At 36.7% G+C, this 14850-nt stretch overlaps 1 protein-coding gene across 1 annotated transcript in view; it reads right to left on the bottom strand.

Annotated features, from left to right (window-relative positions):
* DPYSL4 (dihydropyrimidinase like 4) overlaps positions 1–14850 on the bottom strand; it is a 225749-nt gene that overhangs the window by 56153 nt on the left and 154746 nt on the right. The window contains exons 9-10 of the mRNA XM_044056812.1: positions 6783–6939; positions 5579–5720 (exon numbers count right to left, since the gene is read on the bottom strand). Coding sequence (XP_043912747.1) covers positions 5579–5720; positions 6783–6939 — 299 coding nt within the window. The remainder of the gene's footprint in view (positions 1–5578; positions 5721–6782; positions 6940–14850) is intronic.

Raw genomic sequence — 14850 nt, 5'->3', positions numbered from 1 at the left:
CACACACACACACACACACACACACACACACACACACTCTACAACCTCAGATAGCTGTTCCATACACCCCCCCCCAATTCCAACCCCCACAAACTAGACTACAATGCAACAAGCACTCTTACTCCGTCTTTGCTCCTAAAGTATAACAGTCCCTCCATCCACCTAAAGGAACTACAACCCCTTTCCTCCTAAAGTATGACAGTCCCTCCATCCACCTAAAGGAACTACAACCCCCTTCCTCCTAAAGTATGACAGTCCCTCCATCCACCTAAAGGAACTACAATCCCCTTCCGCCTGAAGTATGACAGTCCCTCCATCCACCTAAATGAACTACAACCCCCTTCCTCCTAAAGTATGACAGTCCCTCCATCCACCTAAAGGAACTACAATCCCCTTCCACCTGAAGTATGACAGTCCCTCCATCCACCTAAAGGAACTACAATCCCCTTCCTCCTGAAGTATGACAGTCCCTCCATCTACCTAAAGGAACTACAATCCCCTTCCTCCTAAAGTATGACAGTCCCTCCATCCACCTAAAGGAACTACAATCCCTTCCTCCTAAAGTATGACAGTCCCTCCATCCACCTAAAGGAACTACAATCCCATTCTCAGACCTTTAGAGATGAACTTAAAAAATTCCTCCACACCAAATCAAACTGTACTTGACACAGAGCAGGCCACATCACCTAAGGGCCTCTAAACTCTAGCTTTACTATCTCTCTCACCTACTCTCACCTTTTGTCTCTACCTCCTTCACCCTTTCCTGCCCTAACCCTCATTATCTGACAGCATTTCTACCATGATATAAACCTGTAATATAATCATATAAACTGACTGCACATTTTCTTACAATTGTTGCCACACTGATTAATAGCTACTGTACAGTTTTTGTTATACGTTATTGCTTTCTGTTGTTTTTGATATGTACAGGTTACTGCCTTTCTGTCCAACTTTTTTTTTTAATTTCTGTTGTGAATTATTTCATCAAGGTAGTAGCAGCAAATTGTAAGTTGTGATCAGTGTACAACCCTGGTAAACAAATATAAAATAAAAATAAAAAATAAAGACCACAAGACAAGACACTGATGTCTCTCCAGAAAATCAGAAGACTGGATATGGGAGTTTAATCCTCTACTTTTTTTCTGCCCAGAAGGTCATTACCCATTGTCTGCAGAGCAAATATTAGGCAAACTTGCATAACAGTATCTTCTGAAGTATCAGGAACATATTAGATATAGATGTTCTTATTTAAAGCACTCACAATTCATAACAGTATGTGATTTATTATGGTGGTCAACGTGGCTGTACTGTTGAACCATTTAATGCAAGAAGTGGACAGAGTGTAGTAATAGTGCTCTTTTAACACTTGCAATAGGCGTATAATTAAAACCACACTCCCTGTTTGGCATATGCCATGAATAAAACAGTTGTGCCAGTACACCCAAATAAATAAATGCTGCAACTACTTATAAAAAATTACTCATGGGCTATAGTCTAAGATAGCATGGCTTCTCAAATAAAAAGGAATTACTGTTACTTCAAGTCAAATTTTACCACCATTGATGTGCAGTGATCATATGGTTATAAAGCTTAATTTGTTACTAGATGTTGTTCTTCTTTCGGCTGATCCTGGTTAGGGGTCGCCACAGTGGAACTCCAGTCCGCTAATGATGGGCAGTAGAGTTTTACAGTGCCGAGATGCCAGCTCGATGCCCAACCTTCAATGAAGGCACGCCCATTCTACACATGTCTTTCGAATGCCACTCGACTGAGGGGAGGACATGCAGACTCCACATAGAAGGCCCTCCAGCCAAGAATCGAATGGGAGAACCTCTTGCTGTGAGGCGACAATGCTACTGCTGCACCTCCGCAGCTAATTTGTTACTAGATAATTCTGCTAAACTGAAATCTAAACCAATGCACAGAAGGTTAATTACAGATTATATGGAAGGAAAACAGTCACTATGTAAAACTAACTGGAGTGAGGTGTTCAGTGGAAAAAACCCAGATGTAATGTGGAAAGTTTTGAAAGAGAAATTTTTTGGTGCAAAAAAATCAAAAAAATATTTAGCATCAGGATCTAGGCATATAACATCAGGGGATATATTTCTATAAGAACAAAATATCTGATTAAGGTGGGAGACAGAAATATAAGAAGTTGAAGAGAGGTCGAACTACAACTTTGAAAACTGAAATAAACAACCTGGACAAACAGATTAAGCATAGTGTGAGACAAGATCAAGAAATTTTTGAAGAAAAAGTATATAAAGATATTAAGCATAATTGGAAACCTTTTTATAGATACATAAGATGTGGAAGGAGTAAAGACACACAAACTGATAAACTGTGTGCAGATTTTAAAATTTATTCTCGGACACAATAGATTATAGATATATTTACAAAATCTTATGCAAAACAGTTTGGCTCCACAAAGGGGGTGATAAGTTGTTCTAGTGACATCCAGGTAACCCCAGAATATGGAATCAAATTTGATTATATTGAAAAAGAACTGCACAAAATGGATCCAAACAAAGCACAGGGAGGAGATGGAATTAGTAACAATGACCTGATAACACTTCAGCAGGAACTTAAGGTACCATTATATCTAGGTCATATAAATATGGGGAGATTCCTCAAGATTGAAGACATATGATTATTAAACCTGTCTTTATGGGAAAGGGGATTAGAACAAATCCAGAGTCATATAGACCCATAAGTCTACTTTCATAATGTGTAAAAATAAAGGAGAAGGTAATATTGGATAAGTTATTGTCAAAACTGTATAGGTTGGGACTTGAAACCATATATCAGCATGCATATGTTGAAAATAGATCTATTACCACCTGTAACATGATGTTCTATAACAAATAACAGCTATGAATGAAAATGTGTGCTATGATATAATTTATATAGATTTAACTTCAGCATTTGACAGGGTCATACACAAAACACTGATCAATACATTAGTACAGCTAGGTATTGATGTACTCTTGATAAGATGGATAGCTGCATGGCTTACAAACAGGACATGACAAGTATTATCACTAGACAGGTGAAATCCTTGGTTGCAGTCAAGGTGTCCCACAGGGCTCTGTCCTAGGCCCTTACTTGTTTAGATTGTATCTTTCAGACCTAACTTTTTCATCTGAGGTGTTCTACAGTCTATATGCTGATGACCTGAAATTGAGTAAACTGATTACATGTGTTACAGATAAGGCATGTCTGCAAAACAACTTGACTAAATTGACCATTTGGGCACAGGAGAATAATATGCTGATAAATACATCAAAAATATGAGATTTGGGAGACGTAAATTGAAAGGTGAATATTTAATACAGCACACGGTGATTGAAACTGTAGACTCACTTAAGGACCTGGATATATGAGTAGATTCAACTATGAGTTTTTCTAATCATATCAACCAATTGGTTAATGAGAGTTACAGAACTATAGGTTATATAATAAGATTTATAATGTCTAGAAAATTAAAAATGATGAAGTCATTGTTTGTTAGTTACATTAGACCCTGACTTGAGTATGGAATAACAATATGGAAACCCTATAAGAAAGCAAGCATGTGTAAACTGGAAAGAGTACAGTGGAAATATACCAAGAGCATCCATGGATGTGAAAATGTAAGTTATTATGAAAGACTAAAATATCTGAACTTGTACAGTGTCTCTTATAGATATATAAGAGGAGATCTTATTTAGGTATATAGGGCATTTGGAGACAACTACCTCTGGGAATGTTTGGGATTATCAAAAAGTACTAGAGAATCATCAGACAACCTATGTAGAAGATTCTATATGATTAGAAATGCACTAATTGGTTCTCTGACAGAATAGCTGATGCATGAAACAGACTACCAAATTACATTAAAGCAAGTACTAGTTTAGATATTTTTTAAGAACAGCCTGGACACATTATGAGAGCACTTGTTTTGGTATATTGGTAAACTAGAAGGGCATTAATGCTCGTGCTTAAAATATTTGTATGTATGTATGTATGTATGTATGTATGAATGAATGTAAATAGAAATATACCCCTGTGCTGAGACCACAGCAGGTATAGGTTTACAGAAATGTATATAAAATACCACAGGGCTACTCCACACATCTCAGTGCATCAGCTAAAGTTACTGCATGCCAATTACTGGACTTCAGTCAGAAATGTGAAGAAAGGGGACAGAGCAAACAGGTTATACCCAGGATGCAGAGTAATGAATGGTAGATGATTGTCCCATAAATTCCTGAGCTATGAGTTTTCTAGAGTTGCCTAAAAGAAGTAAGCTATATGATTAAGTGGGAACTAGGTGTGTGGTTGCCAATAATCCAAAGGATGGAATCTATACTTTTTGTGTGCAGATCAAGAAGCTGATATCAGTGGCAGGAACTGGTTATTGTATATTAAAAGACTGCAGACTGTAGCTAAAAAATATTTCTGTTCTTGGCTGGAAATCCTCTTTTTTTTAAATATATTAAGCTGCTTTTAACAGACGATTCAATAGAAAATTAAAAGCCATCTAACCTATGGTTCAACTGAGCAATCAGAAAGCTATGAAATGTTAGACAAACTGATGCATTGCCTATTCTGTAGTGTGAGTAAGAGATAAAAGTCTTGTACCATGAGGGGTTTCACCACAAGTGTGAGACTGAACCAGAAAGGGAAGATTTCTTAGTGGGTTCCAAACAGGGGCAGGCCATGGTGGTGGACTTCTAGACTGTAACCCTTACAAATAAAAAGCAGCCTTTATTTGATTGTTTGTTTTGTTTATTTACTTATTTTCTTAAAAACAGTTGGCTTTCTTATTCTGATGCCCAGAACTCCACATAGGGAGTTCTGACTTTCACACTAAATGTCTGCTGACTCAGCTGGGCTATTTTATTTTAAAACAACCCATGATTTATGCATATGTTCACATGGAGAATAAGGTGATTATGTCTCACTACTGGTCCTCCAGCCTCTTCAGAAAATTGAAGCAATTTCTCATTGGGGTTTATTCCAGCTGTTGCTTGAAGCAGCAAGCAGTCCTTTCCATAATCTTAGGCTGTATCAAGTGACTAGATTCAACCTGAAAGAAAACCTTAAGTAGAACTCTGTCCATTTTCTCTTGTGATGCCACTGCCATCCATACCACCACACACAAAAACACCTGTACACTGTGTGTATGTATATGTGTGTGTATACATGTGCCTGTGTATACATGTGTGCATGTGTGTAGTGCTATCCAATACCACTATCAGCATCATTTATTGTGCATCCACTGAAACAAGACTACAGCTCCCTACTGCATTGTGCCACATTTACCTATATTTTACAGTACACTGGTGGTACACAGCCCATCCCTAGAATAAATATCTTTATAATTTCTCTTAGTTTTCCAATGACTAAAAATGATGTGAAATGCTCTAACAATGCATTCATAATATTGGATGGTCTGATGTTCAGTGTTTATTTCATTTGTTATATTTAATAAGTCGAGTAAATGTCAATTATGCATTTCCATATCAGCCTTATGTAAATAAACCTGTTTAACAACAATGACATGCAAAAGCGATCTTAGTAGATATCCTACCACAGACTTTTCCCAGACTATTGACATTCGCTCTTCTATTCCATTTGTTCCTTCTGGTATAAGAGTAAAGTTATCTTTTCCTATGGCCTTCTGGGCTGATGTAAAGGTACAATGAGCACTTCCAGTAACGTATAAATCACCACTGATATGAAACAAAACATGTAAAAGCAGAGAGCTGTTATGTGTGATCTACCAAATAAATAGGTAAACAAAGAATTCAATTCAGTAAAACTCTCAGCATATGATGATACTTTTATATATGCTGTATCTTATACTATATATAATATATTTATATATACTGTACCGCCTTAGAATGACAACAGAATCTAAGTCAGTTGTAGAAGTCATGATTCATGCTGATGGTCAAACATTTTTCAAGGCTAAGTTCATACCTGTCTCAGACACATATTCTGAGACCTGTATCATCATACATCTCAACCCCTTAGAGCAGGAAATCTGGACAAAGCTCGAAATAATGGGGGGGACTAAGGATCAGAAATAGGGACACTCTTTAAATACTGCATTAGGATACATTTTTTGAAGGAAACAAAGCATGAAACTCAAATGTCTCCCATTATTTTCTCACTTTAGTCCCCAGTGATTTGGCATTGATTTACCAGAAAACCCAATTTTATGAGAAACAGGCCAAAAATATGAGGCAAAAATCTAGACTGTTGAGAGGTAGACATGTATCTCTTCATAAATTCCCAGGAGGTTATGTCTCAAGTCATTTACATGTACAATGACTGTATCATATGTGTAATTTTACAAGCATTTGAATGCTTATGTGATGTCAAGAATCTTGATAACCAATTTGCAGAAATCTTTTATAAAATAAACTAGTTAATACGGATAAAGAAAGTAAAGCGATTTTAAAATGGTCCCTTTATAAAGAAGGACCCTTCTTGCAGTACATTAAGATCAGCCATTGCATTTTTAGTTCTAGTTATTACTTCAAATAACAAAATGCAGCTGTTACTGGGTACTAAGAATTTCCTTAATGTAACCAGGCAAAGATTTGATGGCACTATTGTTGGGCAACATCAAACAAGTTTTTGATGCACATTAAACACTACCTACCTTTAGTCAGAATTTTCCAGTTAACTTTCATTAGAACTTATAAAAACACCAGTTATAGCTAATCTGTAACCAAGATAACAATAACAAAAGAAATAATAAAAGGACAAAGAGTTTATTTACACACCATGATAGTAGAGAGTTGAGATAATCTGGTGTTGTTGGGTCTGGGCTGAGGGAAGGCGATGTAACAAAGGCTGCAGCTTTAGCCCAATTTTTGTTCCAATAGTGAGAACCATCTGTTCCAAGACTGGCCGATATTGGCTCTCCATAGACAACTATGCCTACAAAACATATCAAAACAAAATCAGTCATTTGTGTTTGTTCTATTCTTATTATAAATGCAATTTTGTATATAGAAGGCATATCCAGAAAGCAGTAGAACCGGTTTGGCGGATTACTAGTCTATACAGCCTAAGCTTACACAACTGTCTTAGCAAAGGTATTAAATAATGAAAAAAATATATAGACTTTCATTATCTTCCAGTCACTCTGTTGAATGTATTTGACTAAATTATCAGCACCTATTGGCCTGTATTTGTTCACCTCTTAAGACACACCTCCAAAAATCAGACGCACACACACACATTAATGATATCATATTTTTAATCACAAATGTAAACATAATATGCCAAAAATTAGGTTTACTACCGAAATTCTAAATCCACTTCGGTTAACCATTCAGAATGTTGTGTCTTTCGGCTTTTCCCAGTTAGGGGTCGCCACAGAGGAACTCCGGTCTGCTAATGATTGGCAGTAGATTTTTACATGCCGAGTTGCCAGCCCTGATGCACAACCTTCAACAAAGCTATGCCCATTCACGCATGTCTCCACACAGAAGACGCTCTAGCTGAGAATCGAACAGGACAAATTCTTACTGTGAAGCAACAACGCTACCGCAGCACCACCACCGCAGTTCAGAATATCTACCCGAAATGCAGAATTTCGAATTTTGAAACAGCATCCAAAGAGAAAATGGGGGGATCCATAGTTTGATGTTTTTGACAAAGCTCTGCACATTAACATATCATAACACTCTACAGTAAACAGATATGTTAATTCTGCTATTTTGCAGGGGGATCTGTGCCCCCTGCACCTCCAACACCCCCTCCACATTAAATATACCAACTCAGAGATTGCACTACAGTGAGGAAATGGGCTAATTCCCTGTTTCTCACTGAACCACAGTCTTTCTGCACAATGTCAAACCCAAATACTCGAACTACACTACCCGTTCGCTGTAGTGTAGTTGATGCATTTTGGTTTGACATTCTGCTGACTTGAAAACTGCCATTCAATCACATTTCGGTCGACCGATGCAGTTTCCAAGTTTTGAAGGTAAACCCAAAAATTATTATATATGTTATGTACTACAGCTGTGAATATGTATTCCCTTTTTATTTTAAATAAATGTCTGTGTCAACTATTTACTTCAAGAAGTCACTACTGAACTTTGACATTATCCACTTATCCACAGAGACAAACATTAGTTATTACATTGAAGGAAAGAATAACATTATGCATAGAAAGTTAAAAATATTACATGTAAATGGCATAAACAGAAAATAAATTTATTTTAAAAGGAATGTACTTCACCACTTCTAATAATGACAGAGTTAATAGAGATGAATAAATGTATTATATGAAAAAAAAGGCTGTCTTTAACTGATTTGGATCTCATTTTTCCGAAGTTATGCCAGAAAAAAAGGCTACATGTTATCTACAAGTCAAAATATTCATGAAGATGTTCAAGATAAGGGACCAGATTTAAAGACTTGCTCTTATTTAATTTCTCCAAGTCTTTTGGGTTTCTAATACCATGACAGGAATGGACCCCATTCCTAAGTCAAAGTATGATTAAAGTTCATGAAATTAGCATTGTTTCACTCTTTGATGTCAGCCAGTAGTACTCTTCGCAGCACCCACAATGTGCCCAGTAATCACTCCTTCTGCAGTTCATATGGAGTCATATGTATTGGTAACATATCTAAATACGATTGCAAATTCTTTTTTATAAGACCCGTTGCTCGTATTACTATTGGAACTGTCTGGGTATCTTTCTTCCACATTGCTCTCATTTCTGCCTACAGATCCTGACATTTTATGACTTTGTGTATCTCTGTATGCAAGACACTGCAGTCACCGGGTGTGTCAATTTTAATGATCAATGCTACTCTTGTCTTCTTATCTCGGAGCACTATATCTGGTTTTCTAGCATCTGTCTTTTGAACTGTTGGTAACGGATGATCCCATGTGATGTAGACTTCATTTTCTATGATGCTTTGTGGCTCATGTTTCCAGTGTTTTTCAGCCACTTCAATGCTATAATGTTTGCGCAATCTCTAGTGCAACAGTCTTGCCACATTATTATGCCTTTCGGTATACAGTCCTTCTGCCATTAGTATGTCGCAACCAGCAACGAGGTGTGCAACAGTTTCCAATTCGGTTTTACAAAACCTACATTTGTCTATTTCTCCCACATGTTTACTGGACTTTATAAACCAACATGTATGCAGCCCACTATCTTGGGCCACCAGTACTAACCTTTCATCTCTTGGTTTGAATTCTCCGCTCCTTAACACCATTCTTGTGTTCATACCTGATCAACATGAGGTTCTTCCAGAAGTTTTCTATACTTGCAACTATATTTATGCTTTTTCCACATTTCTTGCCTTCTCATCTGATCCTTCACCTTATATTCTTTCTTTTGTTTTTTGGCACATTCAGTTGCTGCCTGATTTTTATCTACTTCTGGTTTGATTTCCATTCCTGCTTGACACCAATAAGCCTTTGCTAGATTAAGCAAAGAAGTCATCTTTGATTTATTCTCCTCATGTTTCAAAACTTTGACTACTTTTGGGTCTTGTGAGGTCAGCAGATATGTGTGGAGTCCCATGACTGCAGATCTATACATATAATCAGTTTTAAGGAGGCCCATCCCTCCTTCGCAATGAGCAATATATAATCTTGGTATGTACTAATTTTTATAAATCATTTGGTGAGTAATATATCCAACATGTTTTGGGGCCAGTCAATCACTTCAAAACTGTAAGTCAGGACAGGAAGAGTAAATTGGTTTATAGCTTGGATTTTGTTCTTAGATAGTGCTGTTTTTCAGGATTAATTTAAGTCTTCTGAAGTATTCCTTACTAAGTTTTATTTGCATTTGTTCATGTTTTACTGTTAATCTTTCATCATTCGCCAAGTATTTATACACTCCTTCTTGCTCAAGTTCTTTTATATCACATGCCTGTCCCAAACTGATGTTTTCCTGGCATTGCAGTGCTCTCAGTGTAAGTGACTTACTACAGTATAAGGACTCTCTGCACTAAGGGCCAAATTCCCAAAATTCTTGCTCTCAGTCTAAGTGGGCATTTACACTGACATCAAGTCATTTGGTATCAGACTCAAGGACTCCCTCTGTTTTTGTAGCATTCTTGAATTCCAAAATACATCTGAACAGCTTATGATAGCCCTATCAATTTAGAGTCTTTTATAAATCTGACTTCCATTACAAGTTTATTCTAGAAGTACAAAATTTGTACAGAGGTAATATAACAGTTGTAAAGAACTAGATTTAGATGTCATAATCGATAAAGAAGGGTGCCACATTCTCATTTATTTGCCTTGATTAAGTCTATCCTTTGAAGTCAAACCAAATGACACTACAGCTAAGTCTTCCCTGAATACCTAGGTCACAATGTCCCATAAAGTTAACCTGTTATCCACAGTAGCACTAATATAAAATGACTAATTTATTTCTAAAATCACACATAAAAGATTCAAGATGGGATATGGGATCCATGCAGTTAAAATGAAGAAACATAAAGAACCTATAGAGAAATGTTTAATTTCTCTAGCACTTACCTCTCATTAGATAAATAAGTTACTACTCCAAATACTGCCTCTCTTGGCCATGTATTCTCAAAATGCAGTAGGTCAGTGGACCTTAACAGTAGATCACACATTACCTTCTCATTCGTCAACAACTATATTTAATAAAAATGATCCTTCCAAACAGGTTGAATGTCTATAATAGTGAATGCAAATTTTTCAAGAAAAATGCAGAAATCTTCATAAAGTTGTGTCAAACAAAATTGTATTCACTAACAGCCCCAATAAAAATGGTATGGCTACAAAATTCTACACCTAAAAAGATACTGTTACAAAGCACTGCTAATTCCATTTCCATATTCAACTAATTCAGATACACATTTCCACATCCAGTGCTCAATAACCTACCTGATGTTCTGACATCAGTTTTAGAATGGGCGGCAGCCAATATCATATACCAAGGACTCTGGTATTCGGGCCGACTGAGGGCTACCAGGAGCTAGGTAACCCATATGTGAGGACTGCAACAGTGAAACACAAAGAACATCGATATTTTTATGTGAACTGGGAATGCATATAGGAGGGTTGGAAGTAGGTCGGCGAAGGCAATGCTAATTCTTGTTGTGTCTGTGAAGAATAGTTTTACTCTGTGGAGAATGCCTAGCTTTTGGTGTGTCTTTCTTATTACTTGTAGTGCGTGATGATCACATTTCTTTTGATCACCAGGGTAATGTTGAGTATATATAGAGTACCTTTGTGTTTTATTAGTGAAATACATAAAGTTACATTTGTGAAAGCTGAATTACCTGTGGACTGTAAGTAGATGTTAAGATTGTCTGTGTCAGTTTTGTTTTGCAGCATAAATCCAATTTCACAGTCATCAGTACATACTTGTACGCCAAAAATGTATTATTCCTTGGTATAGTTGAAGATACTACATTAAACAGAAACAGGTCCAAAGTCAATTCCAATGGGACATCAGACAAAACTGCCAAATAACCAGAGTGAATATTATGAATCCAGATGTTTGTTTATATATATATATATATATATATATATATATATATATATATATATATATATATATTAGTTCAAATATTATATTGCTCATTCAAGTTATAGTGAAAAAATAAGTGTTGCATTATTTTCATTTGAACATCTTTAGTTTTGTTTTCTTTGAGCTGAGGAGAAGCTGGAAATTATTAAATCAGGTTTCAATGGAAGAGGATTGCCAAGTTAGCTGTTATAGTGCATGTAAGCTTTTAGCTGTACAAATAAGAGTAGATTCTTCACTGTATTGTATAACTGAGGCATGTAAGGGTTCTAGGGACGGAAGGAAGCATATTTAGGATTTCTGGTGTCAGGCAGTATCACATGCTTTTAATTAGTCTATAAAGAGTGTGGATATCAGGTTATCCAAGTTTCTATTTTGGTTAACTGTGTTAATGAACCTTAGTAATGTAGTAGGAGTACTATAACTGGATCAAAACTGTGATGCATTGGAGAAAGGCTTCTATGCTCCAAAATAAAACTAGTAGTTGAGAGTGGACGCACTTCTCAAGGATTTTTGATAGATGTGACAGTATTGCTACAAACCTGTAGTTAGGGAACTCAGTGGAAGGGCTGCCTTTATGAAGGAGTTTGACAATGGATTTTTTCCAAAGCTGCAGGAGATTTCCTGCATTAAGTGATTTATTAAAATTTGATACAGGGCACACTATGGCATCTGCAATAATCTTGATGTTTTCTTGGAGGAAGGTTGTCAGGGGCTAAAGTAGCTGCTTTTAGCCTGTAGAGGTACTTTTCATGGTGGAAATAGGCATTGGCTTGAAGGAGAAAGTGTTCTCTGCAGATATAATTTGAACTGGAACTAAAGTTATTATGGGTTTTGTGTTCAATTAGAGGCCACAATTTGTATAAAATGATTGTTAAATTTGTTGCCTTTGTTTTCATTATGGTAGGAGGTGGATGGTATACATTAAATACAGTGGTCTTTAAAAGGTTAGTTATTGAAGTCCAGGAGAGTTTAGGATTTGATTGATGTTTATTCTGTACTGTAATATTGAACAATCTTTTATCATTTCTAATGACATTTGGCCTATGTTTTAATTGCCACAGTTGTACATTTGAAGACTATTTATATTGTAAGCATATTTTCCCCACTTTATCTCACACCTTTATAAGTTGTTTAGCATTTCTGGACAGCCATGCAAAAGAGTTTGCTTTGACTCTTTTTCTTCAGATAGGGGCATGCTTGTTGAATAAGTTCAAGAAAGGTTTGTTGAATTCAGAGAAATCTAGTGGTCATTGTTTAAATATGCTTCCATTATGATACTGCAGGGTGTTATAACATTTTTAGTTTGGAATTTGGTCAGGTTTCTTATTTCATTAAAATGGTGTTTCAATAATGTTTGGGTCTGTTGTGTAATTAGGAAAAGGTTTTTGCTGCAGAGATGATTTGAGTTGGAACTGGCAAGTTGTTATTGGTTTTGTATTTGATTATAGAGGCCATTGTTTGTATAAAATGGTTGTTAAATTCGCTGGCTATGTTTTCATTGTGGTGGGAGGTGGATGATACAGGTTCATGTGATATAAGGTATAAGACAGGCACTTAATGCACTTGGTAGAGTGCCATAGGACATATATTTTTTGGCTGAGATGTAAGAATCCTGTCAAAGATAGACCATTAGTCCCCAGACTGCCTTAGTACCTTCAAGAAAAAAAAAAAACAAAAGAGAAAGTCTAAGCATTTCTCTAAAACGACAAAACTGACTTTAACATTAGTGTTAGATGACAACTTACTGTTACTTTGCTAGCACAGTGGTTCATATAACACATTAGCTGACTTCAATGCAGTTGCAAACATTGAGCCAATAATACACAAAAACAATAATGTGGGATTGGTTGCACTCATGTCACATTGATTTTATGTTATTAGGGGTGGACTGCACAGTGGTGTAGCAGTAGCATTGTTGCCTCACAGCAAGAGGTTCTCTGGTTCAATTCTGGAGTGCCTTCTGTGCAGAATCTACATGTCCTCCTTGCATTCGTGTGGGTTTCCTCCAGGTGCTCCAGTTTCCTCCCACATTACAAAGACATGTGTCTGGAGCATTTCTCCCCAGGCCTCCGCTGAAAATTGGCTTTGTTCCAAGTCGGACTTTCCCGGTAAACACATGTTAAATAAATAAATAAAATAACCTGCCATACACTGACCATAGTAGAAGAATTCAAACACACTCTCTGAAATGCAGTCCCAGAAAACCACGTCCCAGTTATGATCTTTCACTGAGTCAGTTTCACAACAAACCCCAACTCATAAACTGGGTGAATACTGTTGAAAGAACTACTTATGATTATGAGTAAACATGCCTATGTATTTATAAGCAGGTCTTTAGACTGTGCTTGTACAAAACTTCAGATCCTCTATTACACAAACTTTTCCTTCTCCTTCCCCTTGTGTCTTTGTATTTGACTATCTACTGACTCTTTCTCTCTGACTAAATCTATGTTTCTGCTGAAACAATGACTATTTTATAGTGTCCACTGACATTGATGCACCAAACTGGGTTTCTAGAAAGCCAGTGTACTACTTCTTGTGAATGATTATATTTTTGTTACACGTCTGTCAGATTTACCTCTCTGTTCATTTAGTACAGTCTTCTCTATTACAAATTCAAGGACTCTCACGTAAAATAAACTTTATTGTAACAGCAATACTAATGAAGTTACTGAACAAAATAAGCAAATAATGAACCTTTGAACAAAATTAGTTTCAATTAATGAGGTAAACACATAAATAGAAAGTTTTTTTTGCACCATTTATTCTTCATCCAGCATTTCTTGTTTACTGGCCTGACTCCCTGGTACATGACCATGCCAGGTCTAACAGCTATTTGTGTTTCCAGTGGTTTGCCTGGGATGGCAGGCAATAGAGATATGTTGCATATATCTCCACCTCCACAGCAGCTCAGGCATGTCTCCAACCTATTCCCATCTTTAAGCACACCTACCATGCAAAGTATTTAGTCTCCAGCAGGAATCATCACCATAAATGTGCACAGGACCACTCACTCACCCACCCCGAGATAGCTATGCCTATCCCTCCCTGCCACTCTTTCAGTCACTCCAGACACTAATCGAACCCTGGTCACTTGGGCTGTAGTCATGGCTTTATCTCTCTAGGCCACCAAAGCAGCAGAAATGCAAAAAGTCATAGAGTATTTTTCATCTCTGTGCCTAGAAGGTTTTGAAAAACACCTTAAATATAATGCTGAGATCCTTCAAAGGGGAAGTAATTGAACACATTTTTTAAAACACTTGCCTAAAAGCTCACACTGAGGTAAATTTAAGATGACTAAATG

The sequence above is a fragment of the Protopterus annectens genome, chromosome 14.part0 (genome assembly GCF_019279795.1).
Source record: "Protopterus annectens isolate FY-2018-M chromosome 14.part0, PAN1.0, whole genome shotgun sequence".
Lineage (NCBI taxonomy): Eukaryota > Metazoa > Chordata > Ceratodontiformes > Protopteridae > Protopterus > Protopterus annectens.
The sequence above is the reverse complement of the archived record's forward strand: the minus strand, read 5'-3'. Positions and strand labels throughout refer to the sequence as shown.